The 20,978-nt window shown below is 33.9% G+C and overlaps 1 protein-coding gene across 1 annotated transcript in view; it reads left to right on the forward strand.

The window, feature by feature from the left end:
- CCDC178 (coiled-coil domain containing 178) overlaps nucleotides 1-20,978 on the forward strand; it is a 303,687-nt gene that overhangs the window by 95,920 nt on the left and 186,789 nt on the right. The window contains exon 17 of the mRNA XM_090284995.1: nucleotides 3,893-4,052. Within this exon, the coding sequence (XP_090141121.1) occupies nucleotides 3,893-4,052 (160 nt within the window). The remainder of the gene's footprint in view (nucleotides 1-3,892; nucleotides 4,053-20,978) is intronic.

Below are 20,978 nucleotides of genomic sequence, written 5' to 3' on the forward strand. Positions count from 1 at the left end.
TAAATTGCTTTTATTTTCCATTGCCCCCCTAGGTTTATTTTAATTTGATTAACTAGGAATGCTTCTCTTTTTTCAAGTATAAGAACTTTTTTCTTACAAAATTAATAAACCCCATGAATTTTAGTATTTCTCATTTACATGACATGGATAATAATATGTCGATTTTCACTCAAACTTTTATGATAAGTTTTGAGGTGAGAGTTTAGAAATAGATGTTCTACCAAACCTCATGTAATTTATTCAAAAGCCTCTTATCCAGTCTCCTCATTAGTCAGGGCCATCTGTGACAAGGATTGATAAAGCCTTTCTCTTGAAGAATCATCATGCCCTTAGAACCTTGGTGTATCTATAAACTCTCACTTAGAACTAAAATATTCTTCATTTTCTCCTCTTTATTCTTAATTCTTATTGTGTAATACATAAAGAACAGGGATTGGAGGGCTATTGAAGGAATATGCATTGGTCACATTTAGGAATTATCCTCAGATTTAAATATAGAAGGCTAATACAGCATTAGTAAAATCATACCACTCAAGGGATAGAGTCTCAGAAAAACACTTATGCACAGCCTAATACCATATACCTTAACGTATTCAAGTCAATGCTCTCAACAAGGAATTGTTTAGCTATTACTGTAGGGTAAAAACTTATTTTCCAAACAATCATATAGCTTTCTCTGAAAAAGACTAAATCATATCCAGTATATCAATCATGTAAGAAAGCAAGGAAACATGTGGTATACTTGGAAAGAGATTTATCTACAATGTTTATTATCTGTAAGAATATTTTGGGGCTCAACGGTATAAGCCTAAAATTATATAATTCACATTAACTTTACAAAGATCTAATTCATGAGCTGGAGATGTTTTTTCTTCAGGATTTTTACCATTTTAATCCTAACATTTTCTTCCATCCTGTGGCTAGATTATATTGTCCTTGAGACAAGAGCGGTCATCATGTCCCAGGGAATTAATTCCCTCTCTAAGCCTGACAACATCTGCCTTTCTACAGGAAAAAGAGAGAAAGAAGAGATGGCACTGTGGTATTGCTTACAATACTAACAGAGATAATGTCAAGTAATATTTAAAGCTGCCATTGATAATCTTCCTAATGTGCCAGGCACTTTGCAGGAAACCTGTGTACCTTATTGCACCCAGTTCTTACAACAAATTCTTAAATTTTGTTATAACATTCCCATACTATTGCTGAGTAAACAGAAGCTGAAGGAAATTAAGTAATTGCCTTAAGATTGCACAGATAACTAGTGGTGGAGCTAACTCCAGATTAAATCTATCCTGTTCCAAAGTGTGTTGCTTCAACTGTGTATACTGAGCCCCTAACCCAGGACTGGAAAGGAAGATTATTGCAGATAATCAAGCACAGTACATATATGGTCATGTACTAAAAAACAATGTTTTAGTCAGTGACTGACCCCATATGCAACAGTAGTTTCATAAGGTTATAATGGAGCTGAAAAATCCCTATTGCCTAGGGACATCATAGCCATCACTAATGTCTAGCAACACATTACTCATGTGTTTTTGGTGAGGCTGGTGTAAACAAACCTACTGTGTTGCCAGTCATATAACAGTGTAGCACATACAGTTATGGACAGCACATATACTTGATAATGAAACTAAATGGCCATGTTACTAGTTTATGGATTACGTATAGCATACTTTTAATAGTTATTTTAGAGTGTACTCTCTCTACTTAAAAAGGTTTGCTGTGAAAAAGGTTGCAGTCTTGCCTGTCAGCAGCCTCATACATCTTATGTTCACCACCTCTCTTATCATATTCTCTTGTGCTTGATGTAACCTCCTGTGACGCACTGGACAGGTTGTAGCAGCAGCAGGCTACACCGCCTGGCCTAGATGTGTAGTAGGCTATACCATCTCCCTTTGTGTAAGTGCATGATATGACGTTCACGCATTGACAGTATCAACATCACCTAATGACACATTTCTCAGAGCATATCACATTGTTAAGTGACACATAACTGTCTTAGGAATAAGCTGTTGGTGTTTTCAATAGGTGACCATGTCAAGTTCATCATTATTTATTAAGAACCCAAAGTGTGCCTAGTGCCAAGCACCAAGAAGAACAAAGTAATATCAAGTGGGAAAGTGTATCTTTATGTGTCTGGGGATATTTTTACACAGGCAAATCTTGCATATTCAAAAGAATTGAAATATGTTCATAAAAATAATAGTTATTGGCTCTCATTACATTTTTACAACTGTTTCTTAACTATAAAGTGAAAGGATCCAAACCCAGGCATACAGGACTTAAGTGTTTGTCCTTTTTTTTACTACAAGAAAGGAAACACTATTTTCATGAATACATATACATATAAAAATATATAGTGTACATAATACAAATAAAATTAATACAATTCAATAGTGAAACAACCTAATATTAAAATACTCAGTTTAGAGAATAAAGTATATGAGTGATGTTTGCTGGGAGCAAGTATGAGAGTTTTGTCTTTGGTCATACCCACTCCTCCCTGTGTGAATTTCATTGGCTCCCTATGCTTCAAAATGTTAATATTAGGGAATACTTACATATGACATTACATAAGAATTTGGGATGTTATATATATAAATGATAAAGTGAAAAAAGACAGGGCAAGACAGATGAAAAGAAAGGACTTTTTTCCATTTAGCAGGAGAGGCTCACATGTAAAAATGTGAATAGTCGTGGTTTCAAATTTACTGATAACAGTTATAGTGGAGAGAAAAAAATGAGTACTTTACTGCTGGGCTGCTGAATCAAACAGAGCCAGACAGAACTGGATTTGAATTTTCTGTCATTCACTAATTAGCTCACACAAGCTAATTATGCTGAAGTTTAAGTTCCTCATCTGTAAATTGCTGTAATAATTATTCTTCCATAGAGTTCTGGTTGTATTAAATGAGATATTACATTCAAAACACTTTAACATTTTAGCCCCTCAAAAATTTTAGTCCTGCTGTCTTTGTAGCTAACTGTGCAAATGATTCAATTTTCTATACCAGTAGAGATGAAAACGGATGTGGGTAACAAGACTGTGCTGGACTTTTGCACCTCTGCTTATTCTGGATTCTGGGTTGCTTATCAACTCTAGGAACTATTTCTAAAGCATATTTATTTTTGCACTATTGTTTTAACCACTTTTAGATGCTTATTCTACTACTATTTTTTACATTACTACTGATTTCAGTGTAAAAATTATTTTACCTCTTTGTCAAGATCTACCTAGTTGCTTATGACAAAATACACACAGACGTGTACATGCATGTATGCATGCACACACTCACACAAAGACATCTGCACACCAGCTTAACCAATAAAAAATGAATCATCTTATGTAACAGGAGATTATGGGTAAGGTAAGCTGCAGGGTTAGTTGATTCAGCAGCTCAACACTAGATACTCATTTTTTCTCTCACCGGTAAACTTTTGCCAGCAAATTTGAAAATATGACTCCTTGTTTACATTTAGTGGTTGTGAGCCTCTTTTACATGGAATCAGGTCCTTGCCTTGCATCGTATTGGGCTATCCTAATATGTATACTTACTCCTGGATAATTAGCCACAGGGCTGGTTGGGTTAATCTAATCAGAATGTGTTTTAGGGTTTACATGCTGCATGGAGATTCTTTTGGAATGCCAACAAAACAGAGGCATGGTGGGTCAACATCCGAGAGAATCCACTGCATTTCCACAGAGATTTTCTGGCACCTGGATCACTTAGAAGTAGCTCTAAAGAGGTCATAGAAGGGAGGAGAAGTTTTCCAAAGCCCTCCAGTTCTAAGATTTTTTAATATTGGATCTTTAAAAATGTATCAAGTATATTTTAGAAAATAAAGTATAAATTGATTAGTAGTGATTGCAATTCTTTCTTAATAGGGAGCAATTTTTAACTATAAGATATAAAAAGGAACATTTACAAGCTGTTTATGATCATCTCATAAGTGAGAAGAAAGCCTGTGAAGAGAGGATCTCTGAGGAAGAACAGAGATACCGAACTCTCGTTACCATGAGGCAGAAAACTCTGGCAGATGTTAAAGTGAGTATTATTTTTTGACTGTTTTAGAAGGAAATATAGGGATAACCAAAATAACAGATAGTTTTAGGCATTCATTTTTCATCCTGAAGTAGCAAATATGTTTAAATTTTAAAAATAAAGCTGTTAGCATAATAAACATATAACTTTTCCTTTTAAGTAATTATAATATATTCAAACAACATATTTTATTTTTCAATGCACTTTATGTGCACCCTAATTTTGTCATTGTATTTTATTTTATTTGGAAGACTACCGATTTAAAAGTATAGGAGGAGTGGACGGATTAAGCAAGAAAGAAAAAATACTCCTGGACATGGACAATAATGTGGTGATTGCAGGGGAGAGGGAGAATAAGAGAACTAAATGGTAATGGAAAAGTACAATAAAAAATTTAAAATGAAGAAAAGAAATTATACAAATAAACACCAAAAAAAACCAGACAACAACAAACAATCCAATTTAAAAAGTGGACAGAGGACCTGAATAGATACTTCTCCAAAGAGGACATGCAGACGGACAGCAGACATATGAAAAGATGTCAATGTCATTAATCATTAGAGATATGCAAATTTAAACTATAATGAGATATCACCTCACTCCTGTCAGAATGGCCATCATCAATAAATTAACAAACAAAAAGTGTTGGTGAGGATGTGGAGAAAGGGAATCCTCACATACTGTTGGTGAGATTACAAATTCATGCAGCCACTGTGTAAAACAGTATGGAGGTTCCTTAAAAAATTAAAAATAGAACCACCTTAAGGTCCAGCAATTCCACTTCTGGGTATTTATCTGAATAATCCAAAACACTAATTTGAAAACATATATGGACCCCTGTGTTCACTGCAGTTGTATTTACAACAGCCAAAATATGGAAACAACCTCAGCACCTATCAATAGATGATTGGATAAAGAAGATGTGGTACATATATAAATGGAGTATTAATCAGGTATAGAAAGAACAAAATCTTACTGTCTGAGACACGTGGATGAACCTAGTGGGTATTAAACCGAGTGAAATAAGACAGAGAAAGATAAATACCATATGATTTCACTTATATGCAGAATCTAAAGAACAAAATAAATGAATAAACCAAACAGAAACAGCCCTGGCTGAAGTGGCTCAGTAGATTGAATGCTGACCTGTGAACCAAAGGGTTGCCAGTTTGATTCCCATTCAAGGCACATGGCTGGGTTGCAGGCCGGGTCCCCAGTTGGGGATGCATGAGAAGCATCCACACATTGATGTTTCTCTCCCTCTCTTTCTCCCTCTTTCCCTCTCTCTAAAAATTAATATATAAAATCTTTAAAAAAAAAGAAAGAAACAGCCTTATATTAACAGATACAGAGAATAGACAGATGGTTGTCCAATGAGAGAGGGATTGGGGGGCCCAGTGGAACAGTTGAAAGGATTAAGAACTACAAATTGGTAGTTTAAGAATAGCCAGGAAGGTAAAGTACAGCACAGGAAATATAGTCAATAATATTGTAATAACTATGTATGGTGCCAAGTAGGTACTCGAATTACCAGGGGATCACTTTGTGAATTACATAAATGTCTAACCACTATACTGTACACTTCAAACTAATATAAAATAATATTTAATGTAAACTATAATTTAAAAATTTAAATAAAAAAGTATAGCTTATATTTATTCCAGAGTCATTTTTATATTTTTCATGGGACATGTGAGAATAGTTACATTTTGTTTCTGAATAAACATACTTTGAATGTTTACTTACCAATTGTTTGAAAAATGAGAATATTTTGTGTTCTTTTTCTATAGAAATATTTTGCATATGTTTTAATTGCACTTACTAGTTAGAAACGGAGATCATATGATAAAATATATCTTTTCATAGCTGAATTTTCATTACATTTTATAAAGATATACATATCAAAATTATATATATGACTAAGTGATATAGATGTACTTAAGTAATTCTTATCCTATTTTGCATTTTCACATTTAATTGTAATAATAAATGCTATGTTTTTAAAATGTATTTATGCTACTTATTTTTGAGAATTACTTCTAAAAAGTAAAGAATTCTACTGAATTTTATTAAACCTATTTCCTGCAAAACTTTTAAAGATATTTGTAATATCATAATATACTTTTATCAGCTATTTTTGATCCTGATGTTTATATATTCAATTACTATACATATTTAATATTCTCAATTACTTTTATTTCTATTTCCAAGGACATTGCTAATACATTTGGGATAGATTATTTGGGATAGATATACATTGAATAAACAGGTATGTTAGTGAATGAACATACAGTTTTTATTGCTAGCTCTGGTCTCTCCTGTAAGATAATTATTAATAAAATAGCAATACTTTTATTAATAATAGTGCTAAGTAAACATTCTTCCATTTAAAATGTAGCCATTACATAGAAAAAGGTTGTGTTTTGTTTTGTTGGTCTAAAAATATGAAAATAATTGGTGCCATCTAGTGGCAATAAATGATGCCTCCTCTTGCAGGAGTTAGAACTTTGAAGCTGAATTTCAGAGATGCGATGTATAAATGGCCAGGAAAGCTTAGACTCAAGTGCTCCCTTCAAAACAAGAAGGCTTAAGTTATTTACTGACAAGCATCATTCCCCGCCTCGTATTTTATCACAGCAGTAGAATTAGTTGTTTGAATTCAACCACATTTTCCAATCGTACTGGTGCTGAGAACACAGTGGGATCTCAATAATCATTTATTGACTAGCATTTCAACACTTTAATGGAACAATAATAATTAGTGAAATGGCACAATATGGTCAGCAGGAGAGAGACAAAGAAAAATCCCTGTATAACTAGCCTCTCAGTAATTGAGATTTGTGTATCTTTCCATCCCAAAGCCCATCTCTGTTTCCCATTCTGAAGTGTACCGTGGACACATCACATGCTCTCATGTATTTTTTTTTTTCTTAGCACTAATCTCTATCTGAACTTGTTTTTTTTTTTTTTCATTAATTTTTACTCGTTTACATTTTATTTTCTAAAATACACTTACGATACATTTTTAAAGACACAAAACCCTGCTCTGAGAACAGGAGAGTTTTCTGTCATGGTCTCTGTATCCTAAAAGCTGAGAACTAAACCTGGTACAAAGGAGGCACTCAATCAATACTCATCGAATAACTTAATGAATAAATGGCTGAACATATTCTTATTTGGTGATTTTGCTGTCAACATGCATGCTAAAAGCAGCAGCATGTCAGAGATACTTTGGTACTGCACCAGCCTGGTACTGCAGCGAGTCCTCATGCAGTGCAGAAGCTGCCTCTCGCATTCACTCTCTCTTCATGATAATACGTGAGAAATTTACTGTCCAGTCTGTTCTGCCTAGGTGACAATGGTTAAATTGTCTATTGCTTTCTCGCAATTAAAGGACTCTTCTAAATATTTCAGTAATGCTCCTCAAATAACCTTGAATTCATATGAAATTATCTCTTATCAGTGCTTGGTTAGCTGTTTGTTATGCATTCATCTTATGTAATCAGAAGCATGGAGTTTGAACATGCACAGTTTAGAGATTAATGTGTCTCATCGTTAGTGACACTGTTTGTGATTAGGATCAGTTATCAGTATTAAAGACTAGAAAGACAAAGTGATCCTTCATAGAAAATCTATTCTCACCCCTGTTTAAAAATTGAATGAGATAAAAATTTGTAAATATGTATGTAATGTAAATAATTGCCATAGAGAAATGTCTTTTTTAAATAATTTTATTTTATTGATTGATTTCAGAGAGAGAGAGAGAGATTGACTTGTTCCACTTACTTACGCATTCATTGGTTGATTATCATATGTGCCCTGACCATGGATCAAACCCACAACCTTGGCATGTCAGGACAGTGCTCTAACCAATTGAGCTACCTGGCCAGGGCCAAAGAAACAAGTCTTATTAGGCATCATTATATATATTATATTATTGTCCTGGGAGTGTCCCCTCTGGGCTCAAGAATTGATCATAATTATGGATCATCTGAAGGAAATGTTTAATACAAGACTTTATAAAAGCCACAATGGAATTAATTGAGGACTGAGAAGACACACCACAGAATTAGAAATATATATAGCTAATAAAATTGTTTAAGAAAAAATATACACAAACTTTAGATAACATATAATGTGGTTCTGGAATTAACTGTGGTCTTTTTCAGTAGACAATTAATGTCAGATATCTTTAAATGACAGATTATTTTAATGTCATGGAATTTTTCCTACCTATAATTTGTAAATGCAATTACTTAATATTAAGTGTGGCACCTAAATATATTAAGCAAAATACTAACAGATATGAAGGGAGAAAGAGTTCACAATACAATAATAGTAGGGGACCTCAATAGCTCAGTTTCAACAGTGGATAAATCATCTAGACAGGAAATCAATATGGAGACATTGACTTGAACTACACATTAGAACAAAACAGATATGTATAGAATATTCCATCCAACAGCAGAAGAAGACACATCCTGCTTAAGCACACACAGAATATTCACCAGAATACACATATATTAGGTCACAAAACAGGCCTTAACAAATTTAAGGTGATAGAAATTATACCATGTATCTTCCAACCACAACTGTATGAAACTAAAAATTAATTGCAGGATGTAAGTAGAAAATCCTCAAATATGTGGAACTCACACTCCCAGCCAACAAATGTAGAGTCTGCAGAGCCCAGCCCTAGTAGTCAACAAGCTGAATTAAAAACAAATGCTGAGAGATAATAATTTAACAACTGTAAACTCAGATTCTGTCTTCAGATATTCTCTACCACTTTTCTATAAAGCTTTCATGAGCTCCCATGGCTTCAACTGACAATACAGTGGCTGACTCACCAATCTTCTCCTTCATTTCCACTCCTCCCAAACTCTCTGTTTCCTGGTGGATTATTAGGTATATACTTGTTTCCACTTATATGGTCTCCATCATGCCCCCCAAATCTTCTTCTAACAAAGCCAGTCATCAGATAATTTTATCATAAATGCCACCATAATTTTTCCAGGCATCTAGTAACATACCACATTATATATTCTGCTTTTATTTGTATATCACACTCAATTTGACATCAGTCTCTGTTAAGTCTATAATCCTCATTCACCCTCACCAGCTCTCTTTAATTACAAAAGCACTTTATTATAACATATTTGCAAGTTGTACTTTCATTTAAAGTCAATTAATCCTACATAGTGCTGTCCTGATTGATTTTTCTACAGCCTTTCTCTAACCATATTGCGCTCATTGAAAATTCTTTGTCTCCTATCTCTACAAATTATGTGTAAACTTTTCCATTGGGTCTTCATGATACATCTCAAACCTATGTTCTCAACTTTATCTCACTGTTTATCTGCATTACTAATATAAGAGCACATTTGGATGGAGATTTGAAACAACGATATAACACAAGTAGAATTTTTGCACTTTATATTATTAAAATCAATAAAATAAAACCAAATTAGCTAATATACCAAAAAAAAAATGACAAAAGTAGAAAGGTAATATCAACACAGAAAGCATTAGGATGATAGGAGCAAGAACCAATAAAACTATCATATAAATTAATTAAATTAGTATATCAGAATGGATTGAAAAAAATCATCCTAATTATTGTTCTGTAAGGGTTAAAAAGGCACATTTAAAAGAAGAGTCAGAATAGTTGATGATAAAATATAAAATTAGGTTAGTCTAACAAAAAGAGCAGGAGAGAATTGTCATTACATGAAAAAATATTATCACCAAAATGATAATTCAGTAATTATGAATCTGTATGCACTGAAAACATGACCTATAAATATATAAAGCAAAATCTACAATTACTTCATGTAAGAAATTTCACATACTGCCAATTGACTATGACTTTCAGTTAGACTGAAACATAGGAACTTACATGACATGAAAAGTGTAATCTGGTTGAACTAAACATTTATTTCTATATAAATTATCTATGGCACATAAGTTATAGTAATATGTGCTAATCTTATGCAAATTAAATAAAAATCATTTTACATAAGTTTATTCAAGTAAAGTATAATTAATAAATAAAGTTATATATATATATTTAAAATGTACAATGTGATGATTGGATATGGGTATACAGTTATCTTTTTTTGGTGTGTATATGGTAAGAATGCTTAGAAAGTCATTCATCTTAAAACTGACCAGCATCTCTCCTTTTCTCCCACCCCTCTGCCCCTTGGTAACTACCATTTTACTCTTCCAGTGAGTTAACTTTTTTTTACAGATTTCATAAATAAGTGAAATTGTTCAGTATTTGTCTATCTCTGTCTGGCTTATTTCATTTAGCATAATGTCCTCTAGGTTCATCTATTCTCTTGAAAATGGCTGGATTTCCTTCTTTCTCATGGCTGAATAGTATTCATATTCATATATTAATACATATATTTTTATATTTATCTATTCATCCATTGACAGACACTTAGGATGTTTCCATGGGTTGGGTATTAATGCTGCAATAAACACAAGAATGTACATATCTCCTTGGAATACTGATTTTATTCCATCCAGATTTACACCTAGAAGTAGGATTGCTGGATCATATGATATTTCTAATTTTTTGAAGAATCTCCATACTGTCTTTCATAATGGTTATACCAATTTACATTCACACCAACAGTGTACAAGGGTTGTCTTTTCTCTACATCCTCACCAACACTTATCACTTGTCTTTTTAATATAGGTCATTCTAACAGGTGTGAGATGATTGATATCTAGTTGTTTTGACTTGTATTTTCTTGATGATTAGTGATGTTGAGCACCCTTTTATTTATTTGTTGACCATATTTATATCTTCTTTGTAGATCTTCTTTGTAAAAATGTCTATTTAGTTTCTATGTGAATTTTCAATGGAATTATTTCTGGGTTTGTGTGGTTTTTTGCTACTGAATTAAATGAGCTACTTATATATTTTGGCTACTTACACCTTATCGGGTATATGGTTTGCAAATATTTTCTCCTATTTGGTAGGCTGTCTTTCAATTTATTTCTTTTGTTATGCAGAAGCTTTTTAGTTGGATATAGTTATACTTATGCATTTTTACATTTGTTTCATGTGCTTTTTGTGTCATATGGAAAAATCATTCCAAGACCAATGTCAAGGATATTTTTTCTATGTTTTCTTCCAGGAGTTTTACAATTATAGGTCTTACATTTAAGACTAATCTACTTCAATTTAATTTTCATGAGTGGTATAAAATAAGAGTCTTGTTTCACTTTTTTGCATCTGGCTATTAGATACTATTTTACTTCTTCCTATCCTACTCGGATACTTTTTTCCTCCCTTGCCTAATTGCTCTGCCTGGGATTTTCAGTACTATATTAAATAAAGTGGCATCTTGTTCTTCAAATTAGGAAACACTTCCAGCTTTTCATCACTGAGAATGATAGCTGTGTGCTTATTATATAGTAACACCTCAGAAATATTGCAGGTTCTGTTCCAGACCACTGCAGTAAAGCAAAATCAGAATAAAGTGAGTCACACACATTTTTTTTTGGTTCACAGTGCATATAAGTTACTTTTACACTATACTGTAGTATGTTATGTGCAGTAGCATTATGTTCTAAAAAACAATGTACATTCTTTAATTAAAAAATTAATTTATCATGAAAGAATGCACTCATCTGAGCTTGTTGGAAAGATGGCACCAATACAATTTTTTGATGCAGAGTTGTCATAAACCTTCAATTTGTAAAGATACAATATCTATGATGCACAATAAAATGAGGTGTGCCTGTATATACTTTTTATTTTGTTGAGGTACATTTCTTCTATACCTAGTATGTTAAAATTTTTTTTATCATAAATAGATGTTGAATTTTGTCTAATGCTTTTTCTACATATATTGAGATGATATGATTTTCATTATTTTTTATAATCCTTTTTATTTCTATGGTATCAGTTGTAATGTTTTCTCTTTCATTTTTGATATTATTTGACTCATCTCTCTTTTTTCTTATTCTAGCTAATGATATGTCAATTCTGTTTATCTTTTCAATAAACCAGCTTTTAGTATTGATCTTTTTTATTACTTTTCTGGCCTATATTTCATTTATTTCTGCTCTGATGTCTATTATTTCCCTTCTTCTAACTTTGGGCTTACTTTGTCCTTCTTTTTCTAGTTCCTTGAGGTGTAGAGTTAGGTTATTCATTTGAGATCTTCATTGATTGCTTCTTGTATGTGCCCTAACCAGAGATTGAACCCACAACCTTGGCATATTAGACCAATGCTCTAACCAACTGGGCTACCTTTCCAGGGTCTCTATCATTCTGTTTTATTTCAATATCTATCTGGATGACCTGTACAATATTTTAGTCTAAGAGTCTATGCACTTATTCAAATGTAGTTAACTTCAATTCCATGTTCCCATACCTATAGACATTCTTCTCATTCTGTCATCATCTAGAATGGAACCAGAGCTGAATTTTTAAACTCCCATATGAATCTTAAATTGGCCATTAATAGAGTATTAGTGACAGAAAAAGTAGTAGCAGTAAATTAGTAAAGGCTGAAGATTAAATATAATGGTGAAAGGAGCAAGAGCATTGAGGAAAATTAGAGAAGACAGCTTTATTATACTCTTTCAATAGCTTTGGAATTAAAGGAATTTATTTATATATTTCTATTCATTTGCTTGCAAATCACAAACCCCATGTATATTTTACAGAAAAGGGGAAAGAGACAAGATTGAGGGAGAGATTGTGTTATATGTCATATTATACAGCTTTGCTTAAATATTTGGTTCCCGTTCCAAATGATGATGTCCTTAAGGTGAAGAAGAATACCTCACTTATGTGAGTATTTCCAGTCTATCACAATGTCTAGAACTTAATAAGTACTCAACATTTGCTGAATTGAAGTCCAAATGAAGTGATGTGACTCCTAAAATAATAAGTAAAAGAATGAGATTTATGTTTTAATTTTCTTTGGCAAGGATAAAGGAAATTATTCCTCATTCATTCATGTATCCATTTCTTCATTCATTTTGAAGTCTGGGTGAAATTCTAAGCATATTAAATGGAAGGTAACACCTGCTCTTAATTAGCTTCACTGAGCAATGGTGAAGAAACAGGTACAAGTTAAAATAGGTGCAGCAACTGTTTTTATTGAATTAAACACAGAATTCTATGGAACCCAGGAAAAAGAGCTTAAAGGAAATTTGAGAAAGATTGCTAAGGTGATAGTAACATAACTATGTCTTGGAGGGCAAGAGTAAGTTACTCAGGAAAGAATACTTGAAGTAATGAAAACAATGGGCAAAAATGCATCAGGCTTCAAAAATTAGCATTGCTTAGGGAACTGCAGGTAGTTTATCATGTTGGGAGATTGGATGCAGGGGAAAAGACCTTACATTCAGGTGGGAGCCACAGCATGATGGCTCTGAATGCCACAGTAAAGAGTTTAGGTTTTGGGTCATGAATAATTGATCAAAAGAGTAACAAAGCTACCACAGCAGCTAAGGAAGATCCATGAATATTAGCAGAGATTTCTACTGGTTTGCTGTAGCACAGTAGTGTGGTGCTAATGGGCCAAAGTGGACTGAGACATTGATCCCATCAGAATGTAAGGCCTAGGTGGCTGAAACTGGGTTCGGAAGACTCTGCCATTAAAGAGTGTTGCCCCTTTATCCAAGGATAGGGAAGTAAATATTTCTTGGCTAGATGGTAAGAAAAATTATTCAAGTATATACCAGGTTTTTTACCTTTGACAATAGGATGATTATTGGTGTCAGCATCCAAAAATAGAGAGTATGGGCTGGAGAATAGGTTTGAAACTGGATTCATCAAATTTGAGATATTTTAAAAGGAGCTACTTGGAGTCCAGTGGCAAATGAATTAAGAATCTCGAACTGAAGAAACAAGAGTTTGAATGAAGATATGGTGGTGGAAACTATGAGCATATACATTGCACAGAGGCTTCAGAGTTTTTAAATAAGTACTGGAAAGATTGAGAAGAAAGATCAAGACACAGTCCTTGTTGGGTGATTATGATATGGAAAAGGTCGCAAGAATAGAGGAAGCAAAATGCACAGAGGGTATAGTCAGAGAGTGATATACATGTTTAAAAATTCAGCCATGGTGCCATTCTAGGCGATGACAGAATGAAAAAGGTGTCCATGGGTGCAAATTGGTAATGGGACATGGAATTGAAGTTAACTCGATTTGAATAAATTAGTAGACTCTAAGATGAAAATGGTGGACAGGTCATCCAGATAGATATTGAAATAAAACAGAGTGATGATGGCCCTGGCCAGGTAGCTCAGCTGGTTCGAGTATAAGCCCAATACACCAAGGTCCGCTGGTCAGGGCACATACAAGAAGCAACCAATGAATACATAAATAAGTGGGACAACAAATCAATATTTCTATCTCTCTCTCTTTCTCAAAATTAATTTTGCAAAAAGCAGAATGTGGTGGAACATGGCATAGACAAGAAGAGAAGATTGAGTCCCATGGACCAAAGTTTTTCTTTAGTGTAGAAAAATGACCAGGAAATCATCAAATGACAGTTCAATAGGGTGAGAGAAGGTAGAGGATTATATTCTTTAGTCAACATAGGAGTATTTTTACTTAGGTGTGGAGGAATGATGGTTTAGAATCAATTACAGAAAACTAGGATTATGCTAACTGCAACTAGATCCTCTAATATGTCTAAGATGTGGGGTCTCGAGAAATGAATATTCTTTATTTCAGGCCAAGATTTAGTTAATGCAAATGGTTTTACCCAATATTGTGTAATTAGAATAAGATGAGCTCTGAGCTTGTTTAGCAATGAATAGCCAGCCCTTCCAGATTTCACATTGGAAAGGTTTAGGATGGGATAGTGGTTCAGTCCAATTAATAAGTATATACTGAATTCCCACTACATAAAATACACTGTTTTAGCTGCTGAGAATTAAGCTTGAGAAGCATACCAGCCTCACAGAAGAGAGAGAATCATAGCATTATTTTAATAAGTTTTGTGAACCAGAAACGAATCAAAGGAAGAGAGACTGCTAAAATACAACTTGAAAATATTGTCAGATTTCTTGTATTTATAAAAAAATTTTTTTTAAAATAAATTAATGTGGGTTTTTAAAAATAATTTGTTTGTTTATTTATTTATTTATTTATTTTATTTGTAGAGAGAGGGGAAAGGAGAAAGAAAGGGAGAGAAACATCACTGTGTGGTTGCCTCTCACTCATGCCCCCAACTGGAGACCTGACTTGCAACCTAGTCACGTGCCCTGACTGGGAATCAAACCAGCGACACTTGGCTCGCAGGCCAACGTTCAATCCACTGAGCCACAGCAGCCAGGGCTTTAAAAACAATTTTTTTAAAGAAACAGTGAATTACTGAGACCACCAAGACTTGATATAGTATTGCTTCACCTATATACTATTAATAAAGGCATCAACAGCTTTATATATCTTATAAATTATTATAAATGCATACTATTATATTAGTGTCTATAATCAAGAACAATCGCATAAAGAGACTAAGCATTGCTGAATAGGATAACACATTATCGTTTTTATTTTGGTTACACATATAATTAAAAACCCGTCAGCTGTCCATCTTCCTTTAAATGGTAGGAATTTTACTTCAGTTGTTATCTTCAGGAAGGTCACCTTATCTTGCATTCAGAAAAAGTGAATTTAATGTTGCATAAATGAGATATTTACAGGGTTATAATGTTCCAAAGCATAGATATTAGCATAAAGTGCTCTACCACAACCAGGAAGTTGTTTTTAGCTACTAAGCATTGCTAGTTTGTTTCTCAAAGGTTTTCAGGAGAAATAGAGATAGAAAGTGAGACATGAGAGAGAGGGAGAGGGAGAGGGAGAGGGCAAAGGAGAGAGAAACAGACAGACAGACACTAGCTATCACTTTAATGAGTTATCAGTAGCTTTCTGTATTAAGTATCAGCACCATGAACACCCTTTTGAACAGGATTTTTGAATCTGACCCTGATGTTCTGACGAATATCACAAATGTGACTTGCATAGTGTCCTGTGGGGAGCACTGTTAACATTGCTGAAATAGCACCCCCACTGTCTGATTTATTTGCTTATAGAGAACATGTATACCTGACCTCCTAAGGGAGCTGCATATCTCAAATTTGGGTGCCGTGATAATAATAGCAGTTTGAGAGAAAATGAAATAGGCTATAAAGAAAAAGGAAATGGAATATATAAACTATTGTGGTGTCATGTTCATTTTCAGTACTATATAAAATAATGAAAATGTCTTCCCATAACCTTTGTTGATTTTTATAATGCAAAACACACTTTATGGGAAAAAAAACAATGAATAAAAAAAGCAAAAAGAATTAGTAAAAATGTTTTTAGCCTTTGACTCAAATTTTTGCATTGTTTTTCTTAAATTTAGATGAGACTTTAATTCTTAAATAGAACAGCTTTAAGATAAAGTATGTAAATTTTTATATTTGGCAACTTTAAGTTGCTCTTTCAGGGTTCAAGTAGAAGGATTATCTTGATAAAGCACACCAGTGTGGTAGGCAGCAAAGGTTTTATTTTTCTAATTTTACAGTTGCAGTTGGGGAACTTAAACTTGGAGACATTAAATAAGACTTTCCCATAATCACTCAGTTTTAAAGTTGCACATCCAGGATTAAAATGGGTACCTTTTCTATTACTCTCTCCACCCCAAAGCCCTCTGTAAACAGCAAAGCTGTAAGATATTATTACTACTTGTTGCAGTACCAGGTGGCCTTGACGGTGGTCATTATTCTTTGTTTTCTAGGATTAATCAAGGGAAATGAAAGCCCTATTGGGCTGACAATAACTTATTGTAACTGTGTGTCCTTTTGAAATTAAAAGGTAGACAGAATATAGCATATCAAGCCTTTCTCAAAATGTTTATTAGTAAATGAGTCTTCTGTTCATTAGGAACTCTTGGCTCAGGCATACAGAATAAGTATCTCTCAGTTTCAGCCTGTTCCTGATATAGCATCATAACTACCATTTGTGTGATGGGTGCCAGGCAGGTTGTATATGCTGGGGCCAGAATATTGTAGAAGTGATGAGGTAGCAGAGTATAGTACTACAATTTGCACCTGTAATTAAAAGACATTTGTGTGCTCAACTTTTGATATCTTGACATGTGGCGGCACTGTACCTTTAATGCAACAAACTGCACAGAGGACACAGTCCCCACAGACTACCCTCACTTCAGGTGCCAGCCACAAGCGTGGTGGTGCTCAGGACCACCCTCTCTTCAGAGTACCTGGCTACAAACTTGGGGGTTCCCACAACCACCCTCAGGGACACTCACTTTTTAGAAAGCTCACAGAACTCAGAAAAGCACATGTCTTAGTCCATTCATGATGCAATAACACAATACCACAGACTGGGCAGCTTAGAAACAACAGACATTTATTTCCCGCAGTTCTGGAGGCTGGAAGTCCAATACCAATGTGCTAAAATGGTCAGGCAAGGGATCTTACCCAAGTTCCAGACTTATCGTTGTATCTTTATGTGGGGCTAGGGGTCTCACTGAAGCCTCTTTAATAAAGCACTAGGTTTCCACCCTCATGACTCAAGCATTTCACAAGGTCTCCAGCTACTGGTATCATCTTTGAGGGCTAGGATTCCAAGTATCAACATACAGATATTTATTTCATTATATTTTCCCTGACCATAGCATTTTAGCTTGTCTGTATTTCATTTTATTTGCTCTTATCTCATTCTGTGAAATAGTTCAGAAGTATAGGTACTGAGGTATATATATTTATATATTTGTATATAACAAATATTTGAAGGCTAGAAATTAAAATTTTGCATTCTCTGTGCATGTGAAACCTCTTCAATTATTATTTATTAAAACTCTAACCACCAACTGAAGTTTCCAATAATATCAGAAAGGAAAATGTATCTGTAATATTATTTATTTTTGTACTCTGCATTAAATTCACTGAATGTTGAGAAAAGACTTACATTGGATGCTCTGAGCCTAAATCTCTTAGTGTAAAACACAGACAGCAAATTATTCTTGTAATACTTGACAATGAATTCAAAGTTTAAAGAAATTATCACCAATAACTAATAAAATGTATTTTTTAAAGAATGAAATTTCCTAAACAAACATTTTAAATAAACATTTGTTTAGCCTCTCATATGAAATAGTACTGTGTAACTTAGATACAGATCCTGATTCCAATGAATGCACCATCCTTTGGGGAAGGCTTTCATGAAAGTACACAATTTAGTAAATTTAGTAATACTAAATTTATTGCTATTGTAATTTTCCTTTCTACTTTTTTTTTTGAAACTTCACTTGGTGGTTGGATTATGAAAGCATCCAACAAAATTTGGGGACATCAGTGAAAGAAGGAATTCTGGAGGAGGTGACACTTAAGGTGATTTCTTAGAGATGTACTAAAAGTAGCCAAGCATAGAGGAACATAAGCAAAATAATGGTATATTCATATGTAAGCTTTAGAATTATACCATGCCCATAATAATCATGCCTGAAATGATTGGATAGTATGTTTTAAGAGATTGAAATAATCTGGAGGACATGAGAAGACACTTGCTGAGTGAGGGGAAAAGTGCATTTGGGTAGAAGGACTGACTATATTGCTGAACTGTTATGGTACCAATGAAAGTAGTGAAAGAAATAACCAAGAACAAGAAAAAATATTTTAAAAATGAAAGGAAGGCAACTCTGAGGTTCCAGCTGATGTTTAAGAGTAGGTATTTACAGGGAACACCACTTTGCAGGTATGAAGAATGCTCTCCCATGTGACAGTGGCGCAAGGAGTTTTGTCATTTTTTTCCAAGTTCTAGAATTTTTTGGTAGGGAGTTTGCTTCAAATGTCTACTTACATCCAATTTCTGCTTTGAAAATACACAAGCTTTAAGTTTGGAACACATTTAGAATGTATAAGCTTTCTTCATTGACTGATTTTTGCGAAATAGTTGCACTTAGAAAAAAATAATTATTGAAAATATTTACCCAGAAAACAAGATCAGAAAAAGGAAGCCACAACACATGGAAATTATGAAATTATGTCTATTTATTGTCTTAGAAAATCTCTGTTCAAATTCATCTCTCTCATCTTTCAATTTTTGTATAGCTACAAAGGAATTCATTCTAGATCAATCAGGATTCAGACAGAGAAACAGAGCCTTTGGGAATGAGGGATATATTATAGGAATTCAGCCTTACAAGTAGAAAAAGCTTGGAATTAAAGTTCTGTAAGGTAGAGCTGGAAATTTAGAAAGTAACTAACTGGTCTTCCAAAGCACTGGAGTAGGTGGAAAAGTCTAAACTTCCCTGGAATTCTAAGAAGCCAAGCCAATCCAGCTCTCACTGTAGAACCATAGAAACAGAGCCTGTGGAGAGGTATATGGGAAGCAGTGGCTTCTAAATACAGTATCAGCTACCACTGTGGTCCACAGCCAAGTATCTGTTGGCTGGTCTAGGGCCAGTGGTCAGGAGTATGGTCAAGGTACACAGCAGAGGAGAATAAGCCCACACTTGTATGCACTGGACAACACTGCATCTGTCTGTCACCATATATGACCATGATGACCATTCAAGATGATGGTTACTAGTTCAATTATGCCTTCCAGATCCCATACAAATTCCACAAATCTTTCTCTTTGGCCAACTCAAACTTGAAACTATATAGGGAAGGGGTTTCTGAGAAATGTAGTTCCCAACTTAACCAAGTTTATAACAACATAATTCAGTACAGTCTGTCCCTTGTAAGCTTCATGAGTGATATCTATGTAAACCTTTTAAAAGTATAGTTAAAATACTGTATTGTATACTTGAAATTCGCTAAAAGAGTAGATCTTAAGTGCTCTCACCACACATGCATATACACAAAAGGGTAACTATAAAGTGATGGCTGTGTTGACTGTAGTAATCATTTCAAAATGCATACACATATTACAAATATCACTTTGTACAACCTAAATATATGCAACTTTATTTGTCAGTAATACCTCAATAAAGCTGGACAAAAGTATATTTAACTTCCAAATAAAGTTAATTATAAATAATGCTTCTGATTCCCATCATACAACTATTCCCCATACAATCAAAAACATGACAATAATTTGTCCAAAATAGAGTACACAAAGTCCATATCACTTTGTACATGTCTTGTATGTTTAGCTAGCACTCCCCATGTGCCATCCTCTTACTTCAATACCAGGATAAAATAAAAATACATCTGATATTAAATAGTAAGGGAAATGTATAGGGAAAAAAGAACATATATATATATGTAATATATATATATGATCTGTAATATTTCTATCATAACAAAGAAGAATTAAACATAATAACCATGGTTCTTGAATCTGCAACATGATCATAGCTGGTATTTATAACTTTGTTCTTCTACTGATTCTACTCTTTGCCCTCAGCCAGCACCTCACCTTGTTATGGTTGCTTGTCTGTTGGGATGACCCAGATCTTCAATTCATTAGCCATTTTGCCTGTGTTGGTGGTAATTTTTTTATTTATTTTTATCACAGAATATGGGAATTTTAAGTGATGCCCCAGGAAAACCCTGACATTCCATATATACTCTTTCTTGCTTGCATTGTATAGTAGTTACTCAATATTCCTTTGAGAATCATGATCTGTCATTCCTGCCCATACAGTGTTACGATTCTTTTGTCTGTTCATTCACTGGCTTGAAGATCCCAAAGTGACCAATTTAAAAGAACCTTTACTCTATCCTCTAGAAAATCCTTGATTTTATTTTCACTTCTTAATACTTGGACCACTGTATTAGTTTTCTATTGCTGCTATAACAAACTGTTACAAACTAAGATGCTTAAAATAGCATTCATTACTTCACAGTTGGGTAGAAACATCTGATGGGTTCTGCTGCAATCAAGATGCTGGCAGGATAGTCTTCGATGGAGACTCTGAGAGA

Source organism: Furipterus horrens, unplaced genomic scaffold (genome assembly GCF_987537825.1).
Source record: "Furipterus horrens unplaced genomic scaffold, mFurHor1.1.pri manual_scaffold_8, whole genome shotgun sequence".
In the NCBI taxonomy this organism is placed as follows: Eukaryota; Metazoa; Chordata; class Mammalia; order Chiroptera; family Furipteridae; genus Furipterus; species Furipterus horrens.